The 27,545-nt window shown below is 36.1% G+C and overlaps 1 protein-coding gene across 13 annotated transcripts in view; it reads right to left on the reverse strand.

Annotated features, from left to right (window-relative positions):
• Positions 1-27,545, reverse strand: part of Ca-alpha1D (Ca[2+]-channel protein alpha[[1]] subunit D) — a 591,502-nt gene that overhangs the window by 137,375 nt on the left and 426,582 nt on the right. For 8 of the 13 annotated variants that reach the window (XR_011334265.1, XM_069837072.1, XM_069837075.1 and 5 more), the window contains exons 13-19: positions 25,023-25,174; positions 23,705-23,915; positions 20,676-20,796; positions 17,839-17,930; positions 15,866-15,975; positions 15,627-15,727; positions 8,684-8,819 (exon numbers count right to left, since the gene is read on the reverse strand). Coding sequence is in view for 12 of the 13 variants with exons in the window: in XM_069837072.1 (XP_069693173.1) it covers positions 8,684-8,819; positions 15,627-15,727; positions 15,866-15,975; positions 17,839-17,930; positions 20,676-20,796; positions 23,705-23,915; positions 25,023-25,174 (923 nt within the window). In the remaining variant the exon portion in view is untranslated. Of the gene's footprint in view, positions 1-6,904; positions 7,029-8,683; positions 8,820-15,626; positions 15,728-15,865; positions 15,976-17,838; positions 17,931-20,675; positions 20,797-23,704; positions 23,916-25,022; positions 25,175-27,545 lie in introns of all 13 variants that reach the window. The other 5 variants (XM_069837077.1, XM_069837076.1, XM_069837074.1 and 2 more) reach the window with 1 other exon arrangement.

The following is a 27,545-nucleotide window of genomic DNA, read 5'->3' on the forward strand; positions in this document are numbered from 1 at the left end:
TACATTTCTTCCAAGAAATCGAAAAATCCATTTCACATTATGATTTGGGGACGAGGTAAGAGAAAACTAAATTTAATATTACTCTTGCACAAAAGGGGAGATCTATAACTGAAACGTGATTAATATATTTCAGTATTATTTGTATTTATCCTGGTAATAATGAACAGTTTGACTCGTAGACATTTTGTTTTTGCAGCATTAACTTCCCATGATCGTAAGAGAAGATTCGAAGAGAACGGCAGTTACGTAGACTTTCAGCTCCCCCCTACTACCATTAATGCACAACACAATGTCAATACGGCGGTTGCTGTCGTCTGCGATACAACGAACTTTTCTGTTGATTTTCGAGTTTGTCATTTTTTCCGGTTATTATATGTTTATTTAAGTTGTGTTAATTTTCGCTAGTGGTTTTATATTTTATTTTATCCGGCTTAGTATTTATTTTATTATTGTAAATATTTTTGTTTTATCACTGTTATTATTATTATTATTATTATTATTATTATTATTATTATTATTATTATTATTATTAATGAATTATTTTGTATTACAATCTTTGTATCATTTCTGTCACGATTATTCTATTATTATTATTATTATTATTATTATTATTATTATTATTATTATTGTTACTATTATTTATATCATAAGCATTATTATTTGAACCCTGTAAAATTTATGTAGACTACTGTACTGTACCCGAGCATGAGCATATGCTCATTTTGGGTATCTATTCATATGTATTCAATTCGTATGTAAATTGTAAATAAATTTGAATTTGAATTTGAATATTGTTCTACAGAGAACTGGGCAGCTAGGAAATTTACAATTTACATCTGAAGTCTTCCCTTGTTCTGCCACATGATTTCTTTTCCCGTAGGTATGTACGTTTTCAAAATGTGTACATGTTCACGCAATGAATAAGTAACCATTGCAAAAAATAACACAGCGCAATAATCTGTATTAAATATCTGACTCACTGCGTGTCTTTACTGTAGGTTGCCAAAGACAGCTAATTTTGGGGGACAGGGATTAACCAACCATGCAGTTTTCGCGTGGTGATCTTTATCTTACTTTCCCTCATTCCCTTGTTCATGCTGGTCCTCTTATGTACAATAGCCTACCAAATTATCTTAAAGAAATATCTGCACATCAGAAATTTAAGAAAGCTCTTTATAAAATTTTAATCAAAAACTGCTTTTACAGTATGGATGAATTTATTGAACTTATTGAAAATTGTCATAACTGAATAGAAAAAGAATGCCTTACTTCAAAAAACTTTACTTCCTCTTTTCCAGATCCTGACTTCGAGAAGTATGTCTTCTCATGAAAGACGCGATGGTTGAAATTGACTCCTGACTTCAAGAAATACTGCAAATGGGACTTATTGCCGAAATCGAATGTAGTGTTCTTCAATCAAGTTCCAAGTTTTTTATATTTGTATTTGTGTTGCATTTAATTATAGTTACTGTATTACTTTTATGTATATTATGTAATTAATTATTAGTTTGTAATTATGACATGTCCCATATCATGTATATGATCAGTGGATGTAATAAATGATTATGATTATGATTACGCACACAAAAGAGCTAGTGAGCGAATAACATAAACACCAGTCAGAAGTAATAAAATATATTAAACATTAGATGATTCACCAACTTGCAGATAGAGTCAAACTCATGAGAATAGTCGAATTGGCATCTTTAGTGGTTAGTCATAAAACAGAGATGTCCAATTTTGAGAACTTATTAAATTTAATAATATAACATACTGTAGTACCAGTACCGGTACTTAAGTTTTAATCTGTCGAAACGGCGTGAATTTGCAAATGCAAACGGCGGTGGTAGTGGGGGGAGGGGGGAACCTGCCACTGGGGTCAGGCGACAGAAACACTGGGAACATTCACTAGAACTCACTGTATAATTTAAGTGTTATTGAATGATGTTTGGAAAATTACACGAAGGATTTCGAAACACTCAAGAACAACTATATTATGTTACAAAATTATATCAAACTACTTATATTAACAATTTTTCTACCTTTACTAACGAGACATGTAAAAAAAAAAAGTAAAACCACGGAGTGCAAATAACATAAGCGTGCATTCCATTATATAAAAAATCCAAGCATGTGAGCCAGCTCATATCTCGAATCAAGCACCAGGAAGTTTGCTTTACTTTTCTTATCATATAAATACAGAAGCAGTACTGCATATATTGCATTAATCAATTAACTATTTCTATTTGCCACTCTCTTTCTATATTAAGTGAAACTACTATTATACTCTTCTAGCAGGTACTAAAATAGACATAGAATTAAACAGGCACATGATTTTATGTAGATACTCTCCGATTTATTTAGTGAAAATTTACAGTATTTTCCATTTTAAAACTTGTTTCGAATTTGTGCACAAAGTCTCTTGAAAATTCTATTATTTAAATTGCAGTGACACTAGATGTCCGGACAATACGTTGGGGGGGGGGGGGGAGAGAAGTACAATTAACAAATGTATAGACTTTGGCGAGTTAATAAAATTCCATGTAGTAAATGCAATTGATTATCATCGTATATTCAAATGGAAAACAAATGACTTTGAAAAATCTGGACAGTTTACTATTGAAGAAAATAACCTTGTATTCACAACATTACATAATTGGTTGAAGAAATACGTATAATTCTTATTTTTTTACTAGAGAAAACTAGGAGTTGAGCTAGCTTTGTCTAGATTGAAAAGTCCAGATTCGAATTCGAGATGATTGGATTTTTCATTTCACTGTGAAGGAAGGTTCCTGGGTTCACTCAATATCCCATAAATTTGAGTAGAGTTCAAGTTCAAGAAAACCAGAACCTTCTGTGATCAAGGAAGCCTGGGAACTCTACTTCCCTACTTCCTCCTATGCACTGCAACAGGTACAAAGAAATTGCTAGAGAAAACCTAATCCTTTAATCCATGTCCTCTCATTCTTCTTTTTTGAAGAATATGACTGGAGACGAACTCGATAGCTCAGTGGTAGAGCGCCTGACTGGAGAACAGGAAGTCATAGGTTCGATTCCTGCTCGAGGTTGTGAAATTTTTCTTTCATATCACGGCATGATTGTGACTATAATAGTATTTCATTCATTAATATGTCACATCAGCGGTCGTATATACGTCACCCAAACATTGTAAGATGAAGATTACATTTGTAAAGTTTCTTTCCAGCCATAAGCAGTGCTGACTAAGATCAGACGCTATGGACAGTACTCTATAACAGAGTCGCCAGTATGAAAGGATAATGCCGAGCCTTTGGCGTGAGACGAACTCGATAGCTCAGTGGTAGAGCGCCTGACCGGAGAACAGGAAGTCGCAGGTTCGATTCCTGCTCGAGGTTGTGAAATTTTTCTTTCATACCTTGGCATGATCGTGACTATAATAGTATTTAATTCATTAATATGTCACATCAACGGACGTATATACGTCACCCAAACATCGTAAGATGAAGATTACATTTGTAAAGTTTCTTTCCAGCCATAAGCAGTGCTGACTAAGATCAGACGCTATGGACAGTACTCTATAACAGAGTCGCCAGTATGAAAGGATAATGCCGAGCCTTTGGCGTGAGACGAACTCGATAGTTCAGTGGTAGAGCGCCTGACCGGAGAACAGGAAGTCGCAGGTTCGATTCCCGCTCGAGGTTGTGAAATTTTTCTTTCATACCTTGGCATGATCGTGACTATAATAGTATTTAATTCATTAATATGTCACATCAACGGACGTATATACGTCACCCAAACATCGTAAGATGAAGATTACATTTGTAAAGTTTCTTTCCAGCCATAAGCAGTGCTGACTAAGATCAGACGCTATGGACAGTACTCTATAACAGAGTCGCCAGTATGAAAGGATAATGCCGAGCCTTTGGCGTGAGACGAACTCGATAGTTCAGTGGTAGAGCGCCTGACCGGAGAACAGAAAGTCGCAGGTTCGATTCCCGCTCGAGGTTGTGAAATTTTTCTTTCATACCTTGGCATGATCGTGACTATAATAGTATTTAATTCATTAATATGTCACATCAACGGACGTATATACGTCACCCAAACATCGTAAGATGAAGATTACATTTGTAAAGTTTCTTTCCAGCCATAAGCAGTGCTGACTAAGATCAGACGCTATGGACAGTACTCTATAACAGAGTCGCCAGTATGAAAGGATAATTCCGAGCCTTTGGCGTGAGACGAACTCGATAGTTCAGTGGTAGAGCGCCTGACCGGAGAACAGGAAGTCGCAGGTTCGATTCCCGCTCGAGGTTGTGAAATTTTTCTTTCATACCATGGCATGATTGTGACTATAGTAGTATTTAATTCAATAACTGGAGTAGTTCACTTATGTATTTAGAGAATGTTAAGAAGCTTTTATTTGTGTATTAAACCACTAATAGGACATTCATCAATAATAAAAAGGTACCGGTAATGGGACAATTTTTTTTCTGGCAAGGATAAAGTTACTAATGGGCTGGAATCATGTTTCGGCAACTTGAAATTTGAGAAACAACACTGAAACCAGGGCACACATTATTAGCCTTGTACTGATACTAGAATTTTTCACTTATTAAATTTAGATAAGCAAACTTAAAAGTTTACCAATTAACGACTCATCCATGTGCATGAGTAACCATTCAAGTGCTATCAATAAATATTTTGGAATTAAATCGGAGAGTAACTGCAATCATAAAAATTTCTAAGTGTTAACAAAGAATTACTAAACTAAAGCATGACGTAATCTCAACTGCAGAAGAATGCATCCATTAACTAACATTCCCTAGAAAAAACGACAGTGCAAACATCATACAAACTACATATAAAAAAACTTTTATGTAGGCATTCACAAAAATCTCAAGTAGTTTTAAGGATATATTACACAAAACAAAATGGAAACTTACATCTCTATAAAACAACTATATACTAAGAAAATAACTATCAAGTTGGCTAGAAGCAAAGGAACGCTTTGAAACAAGTATTATCAATAAAATGCAAAACAATTTTAAATGGAAAAGCTGATACAATAGCACTAAGGTATAGAAGGGTTAAAATTAGCATATGTTTTTTTAATAAACGGTAATTAAGAAACTGATATTACAGTGGCCTTTTGAGATACACCACTATTTCATATTCTGGTGAGCTTGTATGTAATAAACTCAATTTTTTCTTCACTGATAAATTCGTCTTGGAGAAGATCCATAAAATTAATACAAACTAATGAGTGGCTACGTTTTGTAATGATTGATGCTTCAATATTTTTAGGAAGCCATCCTATACATGAAAACATTAATTATTTAAAAAAAATCTGCGTCTTATTTCAATATATTTAACCCTTTTATACTAGACTGAGGTAAGTACAAGGAGCTTCGATTATCATCTCTGACTATCATCGTTCCTAGTAATTCTCTTTCACTATTCTACACGTTAAAATTCAATTACCTAGTGACCATAGTTCTTGTTGAGTCATGTACAGGTACATTTCTCCTGAGTGACTTAAAATTTGCATGTTCTTGAAAATCCAGTTAATAGCCCAAGTGTTTCGTTTCGTAGATCCACTGTCCTTTTTATATAGGCATCTGTATAACATGAACTCTTAATTTCAGTTGGTCTGGGAGGCACAGTCGGTAGTGTATTGGCCTTCTGTGCCCGAAGTTGCTGGTTCGATTCCTGCCCGGGTCAATGGTATTTAAGTGTGCTTAAATGTGACAGGATCATGTCAGTGGATTTACTGGCATGTAAAAGAACTCCTGCGGGACAAAATTCCGGAACACGGGCAATGCTGATATAACCTCGACAGTTGCGAGCGTCGTAAATAATAGTACATTATGCAACGAGCCTATAATGGTAGTAATGAAGACGCCAGCATGTTTATGAAACGAGCGCAAGCGAGTTTCATAATTTTCATACGAGCGTCTTAATTACCTTTATAGGCAAGTTTCATATGACTTTTTATGCTCGACCATAATTCTAACTTGAAATTATTCATAAGTATTCATGTTATTCTTATCTGACTGGGGAGCGGAACTGACCTCCAGCCTCAGTGACGTTTCGCTAGTTGTCTTTCGATTGCATATCCGAGAATAATCGATACTTGCGCTTTCATATTGCTACAATGGTGTTTTCTGATTGGTGGAACACCTGAACTTTAATGAATAGGTGTACTTTAATGAGGTCCATTAAAGGGCTGCTACCAGGTGTATAATTACTACATTTCGGCATGGTCGAGCATAAAACAATTTACAATTTCCTCTTAATTTCAACATCAAAGTAAATAAAGAAATAAACGAATGAGTACCGTAATGAATAAATAACCTAAATAAAATGAATAAAATAGATAAATAAATGCAATAAATAAATGAGTGAGTGAGTAAGTAAGCAAGCAAGCAAATAAATCAATAAATAAACAAAATCATGGTGTGTGATCAAAACGCATGATTTGGTTAAGACTTAATAGAATTTTGTAATGCTTGTTAAGATTCCTGTTAAAATTCTGGAAGAAATGTACTGGATTTAGTATTGTTATTAAATTAAATTAATGTTGTAGTGTTAAGAGATAACATATCTTGTAATACATAATTTTGTTATATAATCTAAAAGATGAACATTGATACATTACTTGGTTTTATTCTCGGAATGAATTGTCACTATAACAATATGGGTCTAAACATAATAGCAGAATGAATAACAACAATAATCGAAGCTCCACTGTATTCCTAAAATAACTATGAAATTAAAGATCTGAAAATGAACTTCCAACTACTATCAATCACAACATAAACACGCACAAATAAAACATATAAAACTGCAACAAAGCATAAACTCTGACTGGAAGCTGATAGCGAGCGTGGGAACGAGGCTACCAGACTACGTTGCAACGTGTCACCTGTTCGAGTTAGAGAAAATGAAGAATGATGATGCTGGAGGAATGGGTTGTGTCTTGGTAGCCATGTTGAATTCTGAGAGCCTTCTGGGTCGCGCTGAGATACCATCTTCCATCTCGTCCATGTCTGTTTCAACAGAGATAGATGCCACACTGGCTTAAAACAGACACAAAAGCGAGGGCTTGACTGCGCGAGTTTGGCCATGCGAGAGCATGGGTACAGTGGGAAGCAAGGAAGGAGCTTGTGTCACCACTCTTCCGATATCAATTCTAAACAGAGCATACATTCGCCTATCCGACGACATTTTAAACCTCAAGAGGTTCTGTCGTCTCTGATTTGAAAATTAATTGGAAACGGGAAATCAATTTCAAAGTATTTATTCAGTAATTTTATGGTGACAATTTTAATATAAATTTCGCGTAAAATTTCTGACAAGGCATTTCTGTGTTGGTTGATGTATTAGGTTCTTGCAGCATTTATGTGATACTAGCTGAATCATTAATAGATTCATGAGAGGTATTATTATGTCTATAATATGCTATAATATTCTACAGTGTTATATTTAAAATATATCTGAAAACTAATTTCAATGCATCATGAAAGTTTGCTGCAAACAACAATTTTGCAGTGTTCATGATGAACTCTACTACTGTAGATTTTGAAATGGCATTAGTTTGCTTTTCTTTTTTATTGGTTCTTAACGATGGTATCAACTGTGCAATAATATAACATTGATGGGACTGATAACGCGATATTTTGAAGTAATGAGTTCCGAGAATTTATCATGGGGTTACCTGACATTCTTCTTACAGTTGGGGAAAAAATTAAACCAGGAAATCAATCCAATCACGATTCGAGCAGTCTTGGAGTATGAGTTCAGCTCACTACCCCTAAACTACGTTAGTGATATTTTCAAATGCCTGTTTCCTTTTGGTATCTTGTTTATTGCTTCTTCCGCAGGTTTCTCATGTATTTTGGTTTGCTTTTCTTTTTTCCATGGATCTTGCTGTTACATTACAAAATTTACTTGTAACACTTTTGATTAAACAAAATCCGCAAGATCTTTGTGCAGACTTCCAAAACGCTGGCAGGGAACCATAATACGTCATCAGATCTAATATGTGCAAGGATATGGATGGCAATGATGACAATGATGATGATGGTGACAATAAAATTCCGTTGCATGAGGAGACGCACTTACTTCATGCGATCATCCAATCTCCATTACCTTTCAATGCAACTTAACAAAAAATAAGCAAAATCAGCAAAATTATCTCTTAAAGCAGAAAGCGTAAAGTATTTGACAAGTGTCATTATAAACCTTCTTTTGTTTTAAAAGAGAACTGGGACTGTAAGGACATTGTAATAAATTGGACAAAATCCTCAACCATTCATTTAAGTGGAAACATGGAATCAATCATATTCAGAGGCAGTGACCACGAAAATTACACGTTAATATTAATCTATAAAAATGGAATAATTAAAAAACACTTTTGTGTGCGCTGGATAAACTGTAACATTTACAGAAAAATTTAAATTCTGTGTTAAAATACGACCACAGATAACATAATTCACGTGAAGCATGCATTGAAGGTATTGAAATCTACACAGAAAACAATATGGAACCAGCAGCATATCCCAAATTTTGGCTGCTGTATCTGCATTGCCTAATGATGAAGACATGGTGACGTCAAGTTTTAAGGACTTAATGGTTTCACGGGAATGTCCAAACTGAACAGCAAGCCAACGCCGTCAAGCCCAAGTCGAGATTTCTGCCTTACCTGTTGGTATTGGAAAATATAAAGAAGGCACTTCCTTCTGGAAGTGGGTGAACCGTTGTTTTCAAGCTGATCTCGGACATTCGGCGAGGCCGTGCTGATGACTTAGGCTCCCTTTCATGTTCTTCTTCCTCTTCATCTGCAAATTTTAACGCAAACCGCATAGCTCGGAAAAAACTAATCCCTACGCTTTCATAAAGCCCATTGCAAGGAAAATTGAGTTTCGAAAAAAAATTTAACATTTTAAAGCAAAGTAAATTTACATTCTTGAAGCAATAATTCATTTAATAATCGGTAAAATTATAATCATATTGCTATAAGAGTAAATAAATTAATTTTCCTCTAAAAATTGAATTTCTCTTTTATCAATTTTGGATTATTCAGTGTAACAATATTTAGAAATATACAGCTTTTCAAAAAATAAAACAGCTTCTGAGACTTTATGTAGTTAAGTTGCTAACCAGTTCTTTTTAAATAATATTTTTCTTCTATCTCATGAATGCAATATTGAAGTATGATCACACACTGCTAGTTTCGCTGCGCAACTTTCCTACTGCAGCTGCTGAAGTTGCGTATTCAGGCACCAGCCAAAGTAGCATGTCCAAGCACTGTACCTGTGTAATGGCAATTAAACTCAATACTTTTTGCAGTGTGCACCCAAGAGCTGCAAAATTTGCGACAGAAAGTTGTGAACCCATTCACATTCAAGACGCAATTTAGCTATAGCTTTGCATCTCTGTGTTGGTTTCTTTAATTTTTTTAATTTGGTTATTTAATAACGCTGTATCAACTACGAGGTTATTTAGTGTCGATGAGATTCGTGACAGCGAGATGGTATTTGACGAGATAAGGCCGAGGATTCGCCATAGATTACTTGACATTCCCCTTCGGTTGGGAAAAACCTCGGAAAAAAACCCAACCAGGCAATCAACATAAGCAGGAATCGAACCAACGCTCGAGTGCAACTCCTGATCAGCATGCAAGTGCTTCAGCTGAGCTATGCTGGTGGCAATTTCTTTAATTAACTTTGTAACAATCTATAGTACTATTTCGCAAATAATATTGGCAACTCTTCTTTGAAAGTAGGTCATGGAAAGTTAAAAAATTAAATAATTGATTAAATGGCGATCTTACTCGTGTCAAATTTGACACAACTCTTCATCACACGAACGCATCCACACAACAGGCAGCAAAGTTGAGATAGCGCCGAGATCTAGTAGGCTCTGAGGATGGTGTCAAGTAGCACCGAAATAGCTGTAAGCCACACATGCTTACATAATTAACACGAGTAAGATCGCCATTTAATCAATTATTTATATTCAAGTGTTAAAAGTAGTGTACGAAAGATTCAATATAGATTAAAAAATTAATTATATCATTATCGTAATTTGCACATTTAACAACTGCCATAGATTGTTTACTTTCATCACGTCAAATATGAAACAAAATATAGTAGTATTACTGCTGCACTTGGATAACACACTGCTCGCAAATACTGCAAAGTTTTAACAAAACCAGTATCAAAAAATGCTGCAGCTGCAACCTTGAGAACCTTGGTCATACTTCGCAATATTAGATCTGCACGCAACATGAAAAATTACAAATAGATGGTTCCGTAGCTGCTACTTTACGAGTTGTACTGTTGTTCACACATCACAGTATGCGAGTTGAGTAGCACTGCAGAAGTAGCAGTGTGTGACCGTACCTTTATGTACTGTAAGTATTATAGATTTATTAATTTGTCCTACAGAATAATATCTGTAATATTGACAATTAATATTTGAGGAGAAAAATTCGCTCCGGCGCCGGGGATCGAACCCGGGTCCTTGGCTCTACGTACCAAGCGCTCTGACCACTGAGCTACGCCGAATTCAATCCACAGCACCGGACCGAATCCTCCTCCTTCAATGTTTCCCTTTGTGGCCTGACTCCAAGTTAGGCATATATGTTGACGTATATGTCCAATGTCAACTGCCATTATACTAGGAGCGCACTCAGCTGAGTGACTTGTATGGCCTGGATTCCGCAGTTACGTGCACAGAAATCTGTACAAATATATGCACTGCAGCTATGAGAATATTATAGATTTATTAATTTGTCCTGCAGAAGTACTGTAAGTAGTTCTCTGAAACTCAAGAATGTATTGCTGATACGTACCCTACTTTGTATAGACAAACTGTCAAAAATAACACTGTTCTTCGTACATATATGGGCTATATACATAAAGCCAAATATCAATGATGTTGACTGTTGCTCTCATAAAGACAGACATTTGTGACAGAGACATACGGTAACAGTATGCAAGGAGTTAACAAAATAAAAAAAACATAAATTGCACGTATCTTGTGTTACAGTGTGCCTGTGAATAAAAAAAAATAGCCATGTAGCAGCATAGCGGAGTTACTTCACTCAGAATGTGCAATGTAATGGAGAATTTAGTTCTCTGTTTTGAAGTTTGGATGTCGCAAAAATGCAGTCACGTGACATGTGTGTCAGACAACATTGGGCAGAGGGGTTTAAATCTTATGATGGAAGTTGTGTCTTTATAGAAGTTTCTTAGTTGGCCACATTGGGTCAGAGTGTGGTAGCTGTGTTCCGATAGGAATGACGGGAAGAAATTGGGAATAAGTGTTGCCAATCTGACAATTTCAAACATGTTATGAACACCCATTATTTACAGGGTCTCTCACGACTTACAATCCACTACGAATTCTCTAACAACCAATGCCATCCGACACACACAGGACATGTGACTGCACTGTTGCCACTATTTTATACTCATCCCTTGTGTATCGTTTGAATGTTGCAACAGGAACTTAGGTGACTGTGTGATACTTTAATAGTATATACGAGGATTGGGACATAAGTCATGGCAACTTTTTTTTTTCAAAGGTAAGTGTTGGTAACTAGTTCGATTAACTAAAATGTGGCTCAGTGAAACGTATAGCAGAGTTCGTATAGGTCAGTTTCTGTCAGATGCATTTCCAATTCACTGTGGGCTAAAGCAAGGAGATGCACTATCACCTTTACTTTTTAACTTTGCTCTAGAGTATGCCATTAGGAAAGTCCAGGATAACAGAGAGGGTTTGGAATTGAACGGGTTACATCAGCTGCTTATCTATGCAGATGACGTGAATATGTTAGGAGAAAATCCACAAACGATTAGGGAAAACAGGGGAATTTTACTGGAAGCAAGTAAAGAGATAGGTTTGGAAGTAAATCCCGAAAAGACAAAGTATATGATTATGTCTCGTGATCAGAATATTGTACGAAATGGAAATATAAAAATTGGAAATTTATCTTTTGAAGAGGTGGAGAAGTTCAAATATCTTGGAGCAACAGTAACAAATATAAATTATATTCGGGAGGAAATTAAACAGAATAAATATGGGAAATGCCTGTTATTATTCGGTTGAGAAACTTTTATCATCCAGTCTGCTGTCAAAAAATCTGAAAGTTAGAATTTATAAAACAGTTATATTACTGGTTGTTCTTTATGGTTGTGAAACTTGGACTCCCACTTTGAGAGAGGAACATAGGTTAAGGGTGTTTGAGAATAAGGTGCTTAGGAAAATATTTGGGGCTAAGAGGGATGAAGTTACAGGGGAATGGAGAAAGTTACACAACACAGAAGTGCACGCATTTTATTCTTCACCTGACATAATTAGGAACACTAAATCCAGATGTTTGAGATGGGCAGGGCATGTAGCACATATGGGCGAATCCAGAAATGCATATAGAGTGTTAGTTGGGAGGCCGGAGGGAAAAAGTCCTTTAGGAAGACCGAGACGTAGATGGGAGGTAAAAGGTAAAGGTATCCCCGTAACATGCCATGAAGGCACTTGGGGGGCATGGAGGTAGAGCCCCATGCTTTCCATGACCTCGGCACTAGAATGAGGTGGTGTGGTCAGCACCACGCTCTGACCGCCTTTTACCCCCGGGAAAGACCAGTACTCAATTTTATAGGAGGCTGAGTGAACCTCGGTGCCGTTCTGAAAGTTTGGCAAAGAGAAAAAATCCTGTCACCACCTTGGATCGAACCCCGGACCTTCCAGTCCGTAGCCAGCTGCTCTACCAACTGAGCTACCCGGCCGCCACGTAGATGGGAGGATAATATTAAAATCGATTTGAGGGAGGTGGAATATGACGATAGAGAATGGATTAATCTTGCTCAGGATAGGGACCAATGGCGGGCTTATGTGAGGGCGGCAATGAACCTCCGGGTTCCTTAAAAGCCAATAAGTAAGTAAGTAAGTAAGTAAGTAAGTAAGTAAGTAAGTAAGTAAGTAAGTAAGTAAGTGTTGGTATCACAAAATGTCATGTGTCGCACAGAAGCTGTGTAGTCATAGTGTGTGTCCACAACCCAAGATGGCTCTGTGCTTGTCTGTAATAGAACAGAGAGTGATGTTAATTTAACATCACACTGTTGTTAAATCAGTTGTTAGTGTAGCGGCATGCGGGATGGATGTAACCCATGTTTAACAAAGCTCGTATATCAAAATAGCTATTCTCCGTGGGAGGAATGCCAGAGAATGCCACAGAGAGTTGGTAGAAACTATCGGAAATAATGCCCTTCCATACCGGACAGTCACAAGATGGGTAGCAATGTTTCAGCGAGGACGCAAAGCAACCAGCGATCGGAAACGGACAGGACGACCAATGAGTGTGTGGACCATTGTGACACATGCAATAATCGAGCACCTGATGGAGACAGACAGCCGATGGACGCTACTGGAGTTAAGGCTGGTTCACAATAAACCGGGAACGGAAACGTCAAAGAGAACGTGAACGGAAATAATGTTAAAATAAATGTATTTAAATTTGAACATTCATAATTAACTATTGTGAATGCTCACATTTAAATACATTTATTTTAACATTATTTCTGTTCTCGTTCTCGTTGTCGTTTTCTATTTATTGTGAACCAGCTTTTACAGAGAGAAAGTGGCATCGAGAAACGCACCATCCACAGGATTTTGTAGAATGATCTTCACCTGCGTAAAATTGCATCCAAGTGGGTACCACATGCACTCACGAAAGTGCAAAAGTGGATGCGATATGCAACATGCTGAGACCACCTTTCACGAATGATAGCTATTGATGAATTTTGGGCCAGGGGATACGAACCGGAGCTTAAACATCAGTCCACAAAGCGATGACATGCAGAATCACCAAGAAAGCAGAAGTTCCGTCAGAATCCTTCCCCTGTGATGTTGATGGTGACTGTCATGTACAACGTCAGGGGAGTGATTGTGTGCCACTTCGTTCCACATGGCAGAACAGTGACATCAGATTGCTACAGGAACTTCCTGACGAGACAGGTACACCGCGGTATTAGGGAGAAACGTGCTGATCTTCTGGACAGTGCAATCATCCTCCATAACAACGCAAGACCACATAAAGCAGAGTGTGTAGGGAGGCTACTGCGACGCTGGAAATGAGAAGACTGGGGCACCCACCATACTCTCCAGACCTTTCTCACATGGACCTCATATGGAAGGTAAAGAAACCATTACGTGGTAGACAGTTTGAGACACGAATGGACATTGCCAATGCTGTGCAACAACAGATGACTAGATTCACACATGGTGAGGAAAATGGTGAAGCAGATTGTATTCAGTGCCTCCCACGTCGTTGGCAGCGTGTTGTGAACAATGCAGGAGAGTACTTTGAAGGCCTTTAGAATGTGTATGTGTGCTATAATAATTCTGGCACAGGAACCCTGTAATGTTAAGGAAACGACCGTAATAAACATGAGGAGCAAAATGTTGGCGTGTTGTTAAATGTCCGTACATTTCGTCCATTCCTTGTCCTTTCATCTGTATATTTCACATTTTCCACCCACACTTGAATTTTCACAAAAAAAAAATAGTTGACATGACTTACGCCCCAACACTCATACGTTAAGATTTTTGGAGAACAAGATAAAATATTCGGTTTTGTGTGTTCAACTGTGTCACTGAAATAACATTTTGTAATAAAAAGGATCATTTTGCTGCTTGTATGACTGCTGGACTCTCGAAAAGCCTACTTTCACGTGAATTTGTGCCATGTAATTAATGCATATAAATTACGTCCTATAAATTTTGTCTCAAAGTTCAAACAGTAGCACATCTTAACATTAATTACTACTTTGAACTAAACTTTTTGTTCCCTTTCCCAAATTCTGAAAATACTAATTTAAGGGGATTATAAAGTATTTTTCAACCAAAAAATATCTGTTTTACTATCCACCCTGAGCTAGACGCATACCCAAACCTCAATTGACTGCTCTAAAATTTGTTGTGTATTCAGGTTGCGATTAGGCTACCTCACTTGTGCCTGAACCAGACTTCTTTGCTCTTTGCCAACCAGCGATTAGAGAATGCTGTGAAACTGTGTTGATAGAGAGATCTTGACAGAATTATGTAGCTGCCCAATGTGGGGAAATGGGAGAACCCCGAGAAAACCCCAATTATGAACCTGTCTGCCACAAGCATCACTATGGTTTTTTCAATGGAAAATCCCAGGCCTTACTGGGACTCAAAACCGAACTACTTGTGTGATAGGCAGGTGATTTAGTTCACGAAGCCACCAAAAGACAATGTTAAGGTTAAACAAGAGAGAATCGCTCTAGTATTTCTTTATGGGAACTTCACTGGAAGTAGTTTTGATAGACAGTTCAATTTTTCAAATGAACAATATCCAGATAAATCAAATTGTAAATATTAAATATGAAGAAATTAAAAATTATTTGTAGCAACAAAGTATTTTTCTTTACTTCGTACAATGAGAATGCAAGATGTCACTGTACATCTCTGAAACAGAGTCTATTATAAGAAACAGTTTTGTCTCGGGGAGATAATTTCCTTCTGTAGAATGCGTATCACCAGTACATTCTCTGCCTGCTATTTCTTGTCAAATTAAGTCTTAATTCTTGTAAAGAGTAGCATGTTTCGTTTCATACCCTGATTGTCTGTATGTTCCTCATCATCATACTGGTAATCTTCGCTGTCACCATGCTCCAGAGGAACTTTGGTCTCACTTCCTGTCTCTTCTTTTTCCATACTGGAACAAATCCAACCATATCATTTAATATAATACAGTACAAATCACAATTTTACTGCAGCTCACTCAATCTTGCCAACAAAATAACTGTCATAAAAGTCTCTCTTTAGAGAATAATTTTAGTATGTATGAGCTTACTTCTCAGCTTCGTTAGCAAGTCCTTCCTCTTGTCCTTCACCCCCTTCTTCTCCACCTTGGCCTTCTTCTCTTGCTGGTGAGCCACTGTGAGATTTCTGCTGTTTCTCTGCCTGATATTTAAAACATTAAATAATATAATATTAATTAGATTTTCTGAAAACTTGTTAAGCTCGTGCTATATGTTTCTGAAGGGCAACAATTAGATCCATCTCTTAATCAAGAACTAAAAAGGCTAATGTCCAAGGGTGTTCAGTAAGAACAAAGCTTCAATATATATGAAAACAATTAAAAAACAGAATCTAAAGGAGCCACTTCACAGACTCGCCTAAAGTTTACTAAAAGTTTCGAATATTGTTGCTGTTTTTATACGTACTTATACTCGGGAGGGAACATCTGAAAGCATGAGCACTTAACTTTCAAACCTGGAACCACTCCTCCACTTACGGAGTTGTGATAGTTCAGGATCTTCGGCAACGTGACTGGCTCAACCAACAAGATGCTTGCGAGACCATATTGGAAAATGTTCCAGGCGATGATATTGTACTGAGTAATGACTAAGCTCATTATCATTTGTCAGGTTGCATCAACAAACAAAAGATTCCATATTGGTGCCCACAAAGCCTTCGAGAAATGCATCAGCGATCTCTCCACAGCGAGTGTGTTACTCTGTTTGGTGTGCTATTGCACAATTTGGACTTTAAAACAAAATGTAAAAATGGAAAATATTCTTCTGTAAGATGGTAAAATGAAATTTTGAATATGATCTATTTTGCTCTTCTTATTAATGTTTCTAATTGGAGAGATCATTCTCCCAGACCCTGTACTTTACTTACAGTGAAAATAATTGTAGTTAATGTAATTTTATTATAACTATACCTATTACTTCAGTACTGCAGTACATTGAAGGAAAACGTAAGGCAAACACAAAGGGAACAAATGCGTATATATCAGCACAAAGCAAGGCATTGCTGATGATTTTATAATTTTCCGATATTCATCATCAATGGGATTGCAGTAGAATTATAAGTGCATACCAGTGGCGTAGCATCAATGTAAGCTAAAAAGCTCAGCTTCCCCAGTTAATAATAATTTCATAATAAACCTGCAGTCTATGGACAAAATTATTTATTAATTTTAATAGAATTTATATTTACGCGTTAAATATTGTGATGCAGCAGCTCAGGATAATTTGTGATGCAGCAGTAAACAAGAAGCCTGAACACACCAGCTTCCAAGCACACTGGTTTCTTACACTCATTCTTCTGTGTAACCCACCCCGCAGATTTTCCATCCCTTTCTAACTAAACTACCCTGGTCGCAAGGCTAGCAAGAAGCTAGCTTTGACATTGAAAGTAAGTAGTTTCCGAGTTATCCCTTTTCGTCAGTTGTGTTCAGTTGAAGTGTTAGTGTGCATTGTGGCTGATGTAATAAAAAACGAGTGAAATAACAGTTCCTGACACCAATTTACTGGAATTTTTAGGACAATTCTATTATCAAGACTGACTTACGAACAAAAGCGTGATCTAAAAAACAAATGACTGACTCCCTTGCTGTCAATGAAGGACACAACCAAAAGACAGATGCATACTTACGTAATGATACTAATACTGTATCTATTGACCGTTAATATTGTGATTCCTCTAACTATGACAGGGTGTGAGCTAATGATATACGTATACGTGTCTATTTGTTAGAGATATGTGTAACCGTGAAATCATATTTTACTACGTACCATTTGAGGTCATGCCTTATTGGTGTTACGAGGTTCCAACCAATCTTCGACTGCTGACTTGAAATTGACTACTATTTATTTTAAGACTATATTTTTGTAATATGTTTTCTCATATTGCATGAAAGACAACTTGAATTAGCTTCCCCTGCTCAAAATTTCATGCTACGCCACTGGTGCATACATCTCATTTCTCTTTTTTATATTATAATGCTACTTGTTTTTATTTGAATAATATTCTTACTTCTTCTTCTGCTTCCTTTTCAATGGCTGTTAAAGATTCTGCATCTGCCAGATTGTCCACAGCGATAGCCAAGAAAACATTTAACAAGATATCTATGTTTTGTTAAGGAAAAGCGTTAACATCCCAATAATGCAATAATAACATAAATTGCATTCTTAATACAGATAGGAAAGTTTATGGCTAATGCAGACGAGGCAAGATTATCAATTTACCACATTTACCTGAGCTACCTGAGAACATAATCAATACATCAGATCCGAACTTACATCGATCATGTGTTTTTGATTTACTACCAGTAATCATTTTTTATTGAATTCAAAGAGCTAGTCAGGTATAATATCCCAGAACACAAGAAAAAAAAGTGTTCTATAGCTGTCTTGTTCTCCATCAAATATTTCCTATCTTCCGGGAACTGGAAGTTAGTCCTCTGTGAGAATCTAGCTTCCTGATAGAGGAAAATTCTAGCAATTAATGTTGTAAAAACTTAAATATGGTTAAAAATTAATTCGTAAGATTATATATATATATATATATATATATGACAGCTTAAGAATTACAACAATTAACAAGTTTATTATCAGCAATAACAACACTAAGACACACAATGTTTAGGTTCTGGAAATTAGCAACTGTATACCGTCTTATTTTTCATTGCTAAAGCAACACTTGTCAGATCTTCTGCTGTTAGCCATCTATGCTTTTTATTTAAATAATTATTTAAGTTGCATTACTGAAGTCCAGATTTACATGTTATTGATAATATGGAAAGGTAATTCTTTTTGGAAATTATATTTTTTTTTACAATGTTTTTCTTTGAGTCAAATGCTTCATCGAATGTATGATTATCCAGTACTAATACAATTGGTAACAGTGAGATGATATTTTGAAGATATAAATCTCAGAATGCGTCATAACATTTCCCTTACAATTGGGGAAAACCTCGGAAAACACCAACCAAACAATCAGCTCAAGTGTGATTTATAACTGTGCCTGAATGCAATTCCACCAGTTAGCACGTCTGACTGTGAAACGAGTTAGCCCAGGTTAAAATCCTGGTTGGGGCATGTCACATGGAGTGTGATGTAAATATTGTATTTTAGAAATATAATCCTTTCTTTATATTTTAATTGGTCTCTTTGTATTTTAATTATACCTTTTGTCCTTATATAAATGTGTTAACCTACAGCATACTCTGCTTATCTCTCAATGTTTGTTTTGTTTATTTCTCAGTGTTTGTTTATTTGACTATGTATGTTTATTTTCTTATAATTATTTGTTTACTTGTCTATATTTATTTGTGCTAAGTTTATTTGTGCATGTGTGAGTATGTGTGCGTGTGTATATTATCGAACCTGACGATGTCATATCCAGGCCTTGTACACTGGTTTCTGACAAATATTATTATTCATTATTCATTATTATTCACCTGGTTGAGGTTTTTTCCGAGGTTTTCCTCTCAACCGATCGAATCAGAAGTGCTGGGTAACTTTCAGTGTTTGACCTCGGACTCATTTAGCCATCATAATTACACTTTCCCTATTTCATCATCATCTCCGTTTCTTTCCTAAGTAGAATCTGTCATGGGCTGCTGTCGAACTTGGACCCCATAGATATGTGATCATCATTGTTGGTGGTAGCTCTAAACACTGTGGGCTCTCCACTAGGCTCATGGTAATTTTTTTTACTAGATTATTTTACGACGCTTTATCAACAGCTTAGGTTATTTAGCGTCTGAATGAGATGAAGGTGATAATGTCGGTGAAATGATTCCGGGGTCCAGCACTGAAAGTTACCCAGCAGGTAACTTGTCCCGATCGGGAATCGAACCCGGGCCACCTGGTTTCGCGGCCAGACGCGCTAACCGTTACTCCACAGGTGTGGACCTCATGGTAATTCATGGGACAGCAGTGAGACCTAATAGGAATCATAAAGGGATCATGTAGGCTGTAGGGGAGTTTGGAGGTGGCGTGCAGCAGAATTTCCGCGCAAGGGAGCCTTAGGGCACGCACACCATTCCATCCCAGATAGTACAATGGGCCCACCTGAAAAGCCTGCGTGTGAGGATAGTCCCAGTCTGTGTCCTTCCCTAAAGGGGGAATAATAAATAGATGCCCGAATGCAACCTCGTCACATGAATCCCTGTTACTTACTCAAACCATGCTGTAGTGAATTTGTACGATAGTATACGAGAAATTAGCTATGTATATAAAAACATATTTGGATGGAAGAAAGTATGTGTTTTTTTCTGTCTCTATAGCAAAGGACTTATTTTTATTTATATATTTTCCTCGAAGCTCGCCTTAAAAAAAACACCTTTTATGCTAATTGATATTTTAGTATCTGAAGCTTATTTAAATACAGTATCTCTACCCTATTCCATAATGGTGACATCTTGTGAATTCAAATATTCCAATATTTTCACTGTATGAAACTTTTCCAGAAATAGATATATGAATGTCATTGCAGAAAATCTCAGAATGACATTATTGTATACCGGATACTGTAGAAGTAGGTATGAAAGCGAACTTTTTACTTAATCTATTATAATAATTATATGAAATACAGTTGCATTTTTACATTTTATATTTTACTTAATTTTAAACACATTTCCATGCAAATTTGAGTAGCTATGTTTTTGTGTAAATTGAGGTTATATTTATTAGGCATAATAAGCTCGATAAAGTGATAATACATTTACAGTTATCAGAAATATTAAAGAACCTCCTTGAAGTCAACAAAATTGAATTTTCAACCAATTACTTTCGTACAGAAGAATGAATAACATGAATACCGGTACTGTACATTTTTACATACAGCAGACAATTATGAAAGGATACAGTTACCGCAGATGAAAAGAATGATGAAATACACACATGCCAGAACCCCAATGGAAGAAACTCCACCATAGGCTTGAATACCAACGTACATGACAGCATTCCAGTCCTCTCCTGTCAGTATCTGAAAACGTACAATATAGTCAGGTATGTCTATATTTAACACTTACACGTAGAATACTGCGGCTGCTCAGAGGCAATGGAAAGATCTGGCAATAATGGAGCAAGGAACATAAATGATTATGTGACGGTAGTTATTTCCAAAAGTTTTGTTGGATGTACTTACTAATATGCGTGCACATACTCATACTGAATGTAAAAAAGGAGAATCATTAAAAAATGTTAATTTTGGGACAATTTTATGCCAATTTTATTATAAGTTTTTCCCCAAATATGTATTGACATGTTTTCCGTGCATTTCACATATCTGGTGTCATCATATCAACGAGATTTAAATTTTCTATCGAAAGTTTCAGAACTTGCATTTTGAACCGGTATTGGGTGTTGGTTCTTCCAGTCTTCCAATGTTTAACACAGCATCTGTCATAGTCTTTTCATAGAGAAACATGTGTCTAGAGCAGGCCTGCACAAGGTTTGCGCTCTCCGAGCCGGCTCACAGCTCATGAGCGGAATGCAGATATTAGCTGCGCTCTGTATAAGAGTGGACTGGAAGAAGGGGTGGATCTCGTACAAAATATACACAAAAGAAAGTATTATTACGAGTGCTTATGAAATGAATTCCCGTTCAGTGTTTGCAAAACTATTTTGGACTATTATTAATTAATAAAGAAATATTTATTTTACAGTAGTAATAGAAATTCTATAGCTAGTTAAATGTACAATATCATTTTGTTAATTTTTATTTACCAGTACATCAAAACGAGGTTTTATGCTGTTGGCAGCTGAAAGGAACAGTAGCCTACTGATCGTAATGAAACATCAGTTACAGATGTTCGATGTCTGCCTTTATTAAAGTTGATTATAGAAAACAGTTGCTCACAAATATAAATGTTGAGCCAAACATAGCAATCATTTTCACAGCCAGCCTGTGTAGTCGTGGATATTATTGCTAATGTTTAGTCTTGTAAAACTCAACCAGGCTAGTAGTCTTATTCAAACGATCTTTAGCCCTTAGGTCACATTAAAGATCAATAAGTTCGAGCTGTAAATCATTAAATGTTAAATGTTATGTTCCGTCTTTTAGATTCCTCCATACTGTACTGTAGCAGTAGGTAAGCAACGTGAAACAGTTACTGAGAATAGGCCTACACACTGCACTCCACTAGATAGCTGAGTGGTCGTTTCCCTCTCCTCTATCTATAGCAAGTCTATGTCACTCTGACATATCTTCCTCTCCGTTTTGGCGAGCGGTAAACACTGCTCTCCCACTCCGAAGGAGCGCGTGCGCTCGACCGCTGTTTGTGCAGGCCTGGTCTAGAGTAAGGAACACATTAAATCATCCATTAGATTAATTATAATTCACGAAATAACTATAATCTTATGAACAACCGCATACATCACACAGTAAAAATTATAATGACGGAAATACCAAGATGCTAACACTAAATACCATGCTGCAACTGGTGAAATGGCGCCAAATATTGAAATAGCACGCATGCCAAAATATCTCAGTTCGAACAAGTGAAGAAAACAATTTTTTACACGATAAATATGGCCAACACTTAACAAATCGGTTATGGTTGGGTTGCCATAGTGACTAACTTACTTCCTCGTCACCCTTTGGCTGGACATACTGCTTTTTGATATGAGGAGCTTCGTTTCAAAACGTATTATGTGCCTCTTACAATTTTTTTACACGAACGACGAAAAACTGGATTACTCGTAAACCGGACAAGTTTTCAAAACACTACACAAAACCATTTTGAAGTACTTGTTTCACAGTTTACAAATATGACGACTTGGAACAATCAGACTTCACAGCATGAAAGATAAATAAATACAAAGTAATAAATTTAATTTCGTCCACTGGGGACTTAATACGTTTTGAAACGATTCTCCTCATATGCTAGGTCTCACACTCTGAAAATGCATCATTGCCTGCTGGTGAATGTATAATTTTCTTAAGCAGCCAAGCGTGAGATAGGCTTTTGGTTAGTGTTAATAGACACAGACAATATGAAATTATAAATTGGTCATAAACGATATATTGAATGCATTAACTTGGAAAAAATATACACATATATTAAAAAATAGGTGACTCGGCAATTCAAACGCATCAATGAAGAATTGCCACTGGCCATTTAAGGAATTCCTTTAAAGACAGGACAATAAATAACAGAGAAAAAATAGCGTATTCGAAAATGTATGAAAATAATAAGTGTAATTAGTGCTTGAGGTGGAATGAAAAAAAGAACCGGGATGGTTTCTCCCTTATAATTCATAGACATAAGTTATGAAAATATAATGTGTGATGTACAGTCTGCGTTTCATCTAGACCTACAAACATATTACAGTAATTTATATAGCATGTATTAAAATAGAGTCACACATGCATTACATACTAAGAAGTGCTAAGAAGTAACGGGATGGTTTTACGCCATCTTAAAAGGAACCGGGATGCCATTCTGCAGCATCTCATCCCACCTCAACCCCCGAGTGTAATGGATTGGAACATGGTATATTTACTTCCATTCCTAGAATGTACGCTATGCATCTTTGCAATGAGCTAAATGTTCACTCGCTGGGCTTGCTTCTTTTTACTGATTATGTAATGCATTGCGTAAAGTTCCTTCGAAATCCTTTTATCTGTGTGTATAAACCTTTCGCTAGGCAGGCATAACCAGAGTAGCAGGAATAATATTTAACTTCTCACATGTCCCATTTTCAGTGTGGAGCACTGTATATGTGTTGTGGCATAAGCTGGCTAAGAAAGACATCTTGTATACAGTATACCATATTTATGTCTGAACTATAGCCCTAACAAACATGAAGTAAAATAGGGTTTTTTGTAAATATTATACAAATAATATTATTATGCGATATATTAACTTTCCAATGATGAAGAGAGGTACCTGGAACACAGTAAGTAGGCTCTGCCAGAAGCTATCAAAATTACTGCGTGGCTTATCGGTTGTGTTGTTGAAGTCGAACTTGCCACCAAACACTTGCATGCCAAGTAGAGCGAAGATCACAATGAAGAGGAACAGCAGCAACAGCAGTGAGGCGATGGACTGGATGGAGTTAAGGAGCGAGGCAACTAGGTTGGACAGTGACCGCCAGTACCTGTCACATAGAACATACTTCCATTGTAACAGTTCACTTTCTCTCATGAGTGATATTAGTGGCAAGGCTCGTTGTTTTAAAATTGAGCAGGCAGAATCTTATGTGATCAGATCACTACTGTATAGTGTTAAATAGATGCAGTTTAACCCAAACTACTTTCTCCTGAAATATTTTACATTTCATTCGAGAGACACTATGTAACGAAACATTACCAACACCACACAAAAATTCATGCCAGCGTACTTCATAGAAGAAGAGCATTACCCAAAATAAAAAGAGGTGTTAGCACAGATATTAGCAGTGTACCATTTAATACCACTTTCAATTGCAGATGATATTGAGCATTGAAGTTCAACATGGGCAAGTAATGACCGACAAATGTTTCCCGGAATTCTCTATTGGTTTCCAAGCTTTACTTCAGTCCAAAAGAAAGTCATGCTAAGGATTTTATCACTCTTTGAAAATCAACTGTCCTCGGCTGGATTTTAACCTGTGAACCTTGGACTCAACGGCTGGTATGGTAACCATTACATCACCAAGGCCACGACAAACAGATAGGTGAGCAAGAGTTTGCTCACTTTATTTGGTGAAATGCCACTACTTTTATGTTTTTAATAACAGTCATCTTTGGACCTTTAATTAATATAAAAAAAAATTTAGTAATTTCTGAGAATCACGTAATGAAATGGATATTTATGAATTAAAATATGAAATTCTGAATAACTGAAAATAAAGACACAGATTTACAAAAAATACTTATACTAAAAAGTTAATAACAAATAACAGTGTTTATGAAACTCTGCAGGCCACTGTTAATCCTCCGAGAATAGCTTAATGAAATAAACTACTTAAAGCATTTATGTAAGAATTGTAAGTACCTACTAAATTAGTCAAGCATATTTATTACAACAATTAAACAGTCTACTGTAGTCTAAAGAAATTAATTTATGAACTGGTTCTTACACCCAAAGTGTTTAAGAAACCCCAATGAAAAAAATACTTCTCTTTTCTGTGGCAGTACAAGTTTTAAAATTGGACTATGGGAACAGGTTACTAGATACAATTTTTATGCACTAATAAACAGCTGTTAAGGCATTTTCAACTCACTTGGTCACTTTGAACACACGGAGAAGACGAACGCATCTGAGCACAGACACTCCTAATGGTGGCATCACTTCTGTATGTGTCAGCACAATTTCACCAATACTTCCAATCACAACAAAGCAGTCAAATCGGTTGAAGAGTGAAACAAAATAACCCTTTAAATAAAAAGAGAAACATTCTTATTAGAAAAATGTGTACGTTGCTGACATTTCTGAAGAGTCTACATTAATGTTATGAAGTGGCTGGTATTGGAGAAGATACGTATGGAGGAAATACATTATGTTCAGAATGAGAAACACAGCAGAGATCGTTCAGAATGACATGATGTTTTGAAGTTTGACATGCTATTATATCAAGACAGTCACTGGTGAAGGATAATTTTTGTCAATCTTCCTACAAGTAACACGCAGAATGAATATAGGTAAGTTTGTGCAAAAAGGAAATATGCCTAAGAAGAGCCATAAGAAAATGCATTTTACAGCAGGATTATTAATTACATTATAGAGTAAAACCCCAGTCTAGTATATACAGTCACGAAGCTTAATACTTACTAAATATGCAAACATAGACAGTTGAAATATGCATCCATAGATAGTTGCTCACCACCAGAATCGCTACTATCGCCTCATCACAGATTCTTTCCCTAGCAGACCATAAAATGTATTGTACTTTCGATATCGTGTTCTTTTGAAAAAATTAACACCTTCCTTCCACTATTGAAATATGAAATACATAAGGTTTATATATTATTTTCATAAAATATATATTATATTCTATAAACTCACCTTCCTGGATCTTTCGGAAGAAGGATAACTCTAACCTATTTTTCTTACAATTTATAGTAACACAAACGTCTCCTTGACCTATATTATTATTCAAATTATTATATTTTAGCCATTTACAGTAATTTATTACAACCGATAACGAACATTTCACAGTTTACATAGCTTTTCACAAAAATGCGAAATACGTCACAGTCAATGCTTTTTCGATCTAGACCATGTTTGTTCGGGTTTTCTTTTTCAGTGTATGGAGCCGGTTGAAATGCCACCCTTCGTGATCGGGTTAAGCGAGTCACATGGTCTGCCTTACGGCCTGTATTAGATCACGATGGCAGTGACACAGTCTATTGTTCCTAGTACTCACAGCGCTCCAAGCGGCTAGCAACTATCGCGAGAAATGCAATTCGTTGGCAAAAAATCATCCCAAGCTTCATGACTGTATAACAGACTGTGGTAAAACTGTGATGAATCAGGTAAACATCACATCAACAGTGCTGATGTTAATCCAGTCCATACAGATTGGATTTATTACTTTTTTGATTGATAGAGTAAAATTTAAGACTTGTGGATCAAATTCCATACATACAGAGTGTCCAAAAATTAAGTACTGTAACTTGGGGTTACTTTGCTCCTTGGGGTCATACACTGCTCCACTTGAATAAAATGTTTAATGTGTCTAGGTTTCAAATCAGCTGATTTATCACTGTGGGATATAATCCTAAGCGAGTATGAATATTGTGACTTAATTACAACTTTTCTCCATTAAAATTTTTCATTTTGATAAATACTGTATATTTTATCTTAATAGAAGTCATACAATAATCCATAACAAATATTCATCTCTAAGTGTTGGTTTTGAAGGCTGGTGCAATGTTTCCCAATCATATAGGTAACTTTACTCTACTTTTAAAAAAGTAATAGGAGAAACCTAAGTATTTGTTGTTGAACATAGTAATACGAATACCTTTTATTTAACCCAAATTAGTTAATTAAATTTAAAAAAAAATAATTCCGTGAAAATGTCATTTTCCAATTCTATTTTAATTAAAATATCAGAAAAATAGAGCAAAGTAACCACAAGTTATGGTACCGGTACCAATTTTGTTGAAATAGTAATTGCACTGGTAATATTTGTAATGATGCTCTGCCAAATAGTGTCAAATAGTGTGTGTGTTCTGAAATTGATCTGTGTGTTGAGAATTTGATTAGGGTGTGCTTTAGTGTGTATGTATATTTCATATTGTTCTAGTGTGTTGAGTTTTTGGCTTTTTGGTTGTATATGTAGGATTTCCATGTCTGTATTTATGTTATTGTTATTTGGCATAACTCTTCATCACACGAACGCACCCACACAACAGGCAGCAAAGTTGAGATAGTGCCGAGATCTAGTAGGCTCTGAGGATGGTGTCAAGTAACACCGAAACAGCTGTAAGCCACACATGCTTACATAATTAACACGAGTAAGATCGCCATTTAATCAATTATTTATATTCAAGTGTTGGAAAAGTAGTGTACGAAAGATTCAACGTGAATTTAACATATGTTGAGTTTTTGCTGTCTTCCATGGAGCAATGTAAGTTTGCAAAGTGTTTTCAGCATTATAAACAATTTTTTTATTGGACTTCTGAAAAGAACCGTGATTTCATAAATTTAGTGAAAGCAACATTACACCCTAATTGTTAAAACTCATTTCAACATCTCTTGTCAATTTCTACATTTTGATACAAACTTTAGAGGAAATATC

This window comes from Periplaneta americana, chromosome 10 (assembly GCF_040183065.1).
Source record: "Periplaneta americana isolate PAMFEO1 chromosome 10, P.americana_PAMFEO1_priV1, whole genome shotgun sequence".
NCBI classification, from domain to species: domain Eukaryota; kingdom Metazoa; phylum Arthropoda; class Insecta; order Blattodea; family Blattidae; genus Periplaneta; species Periplaneta americana.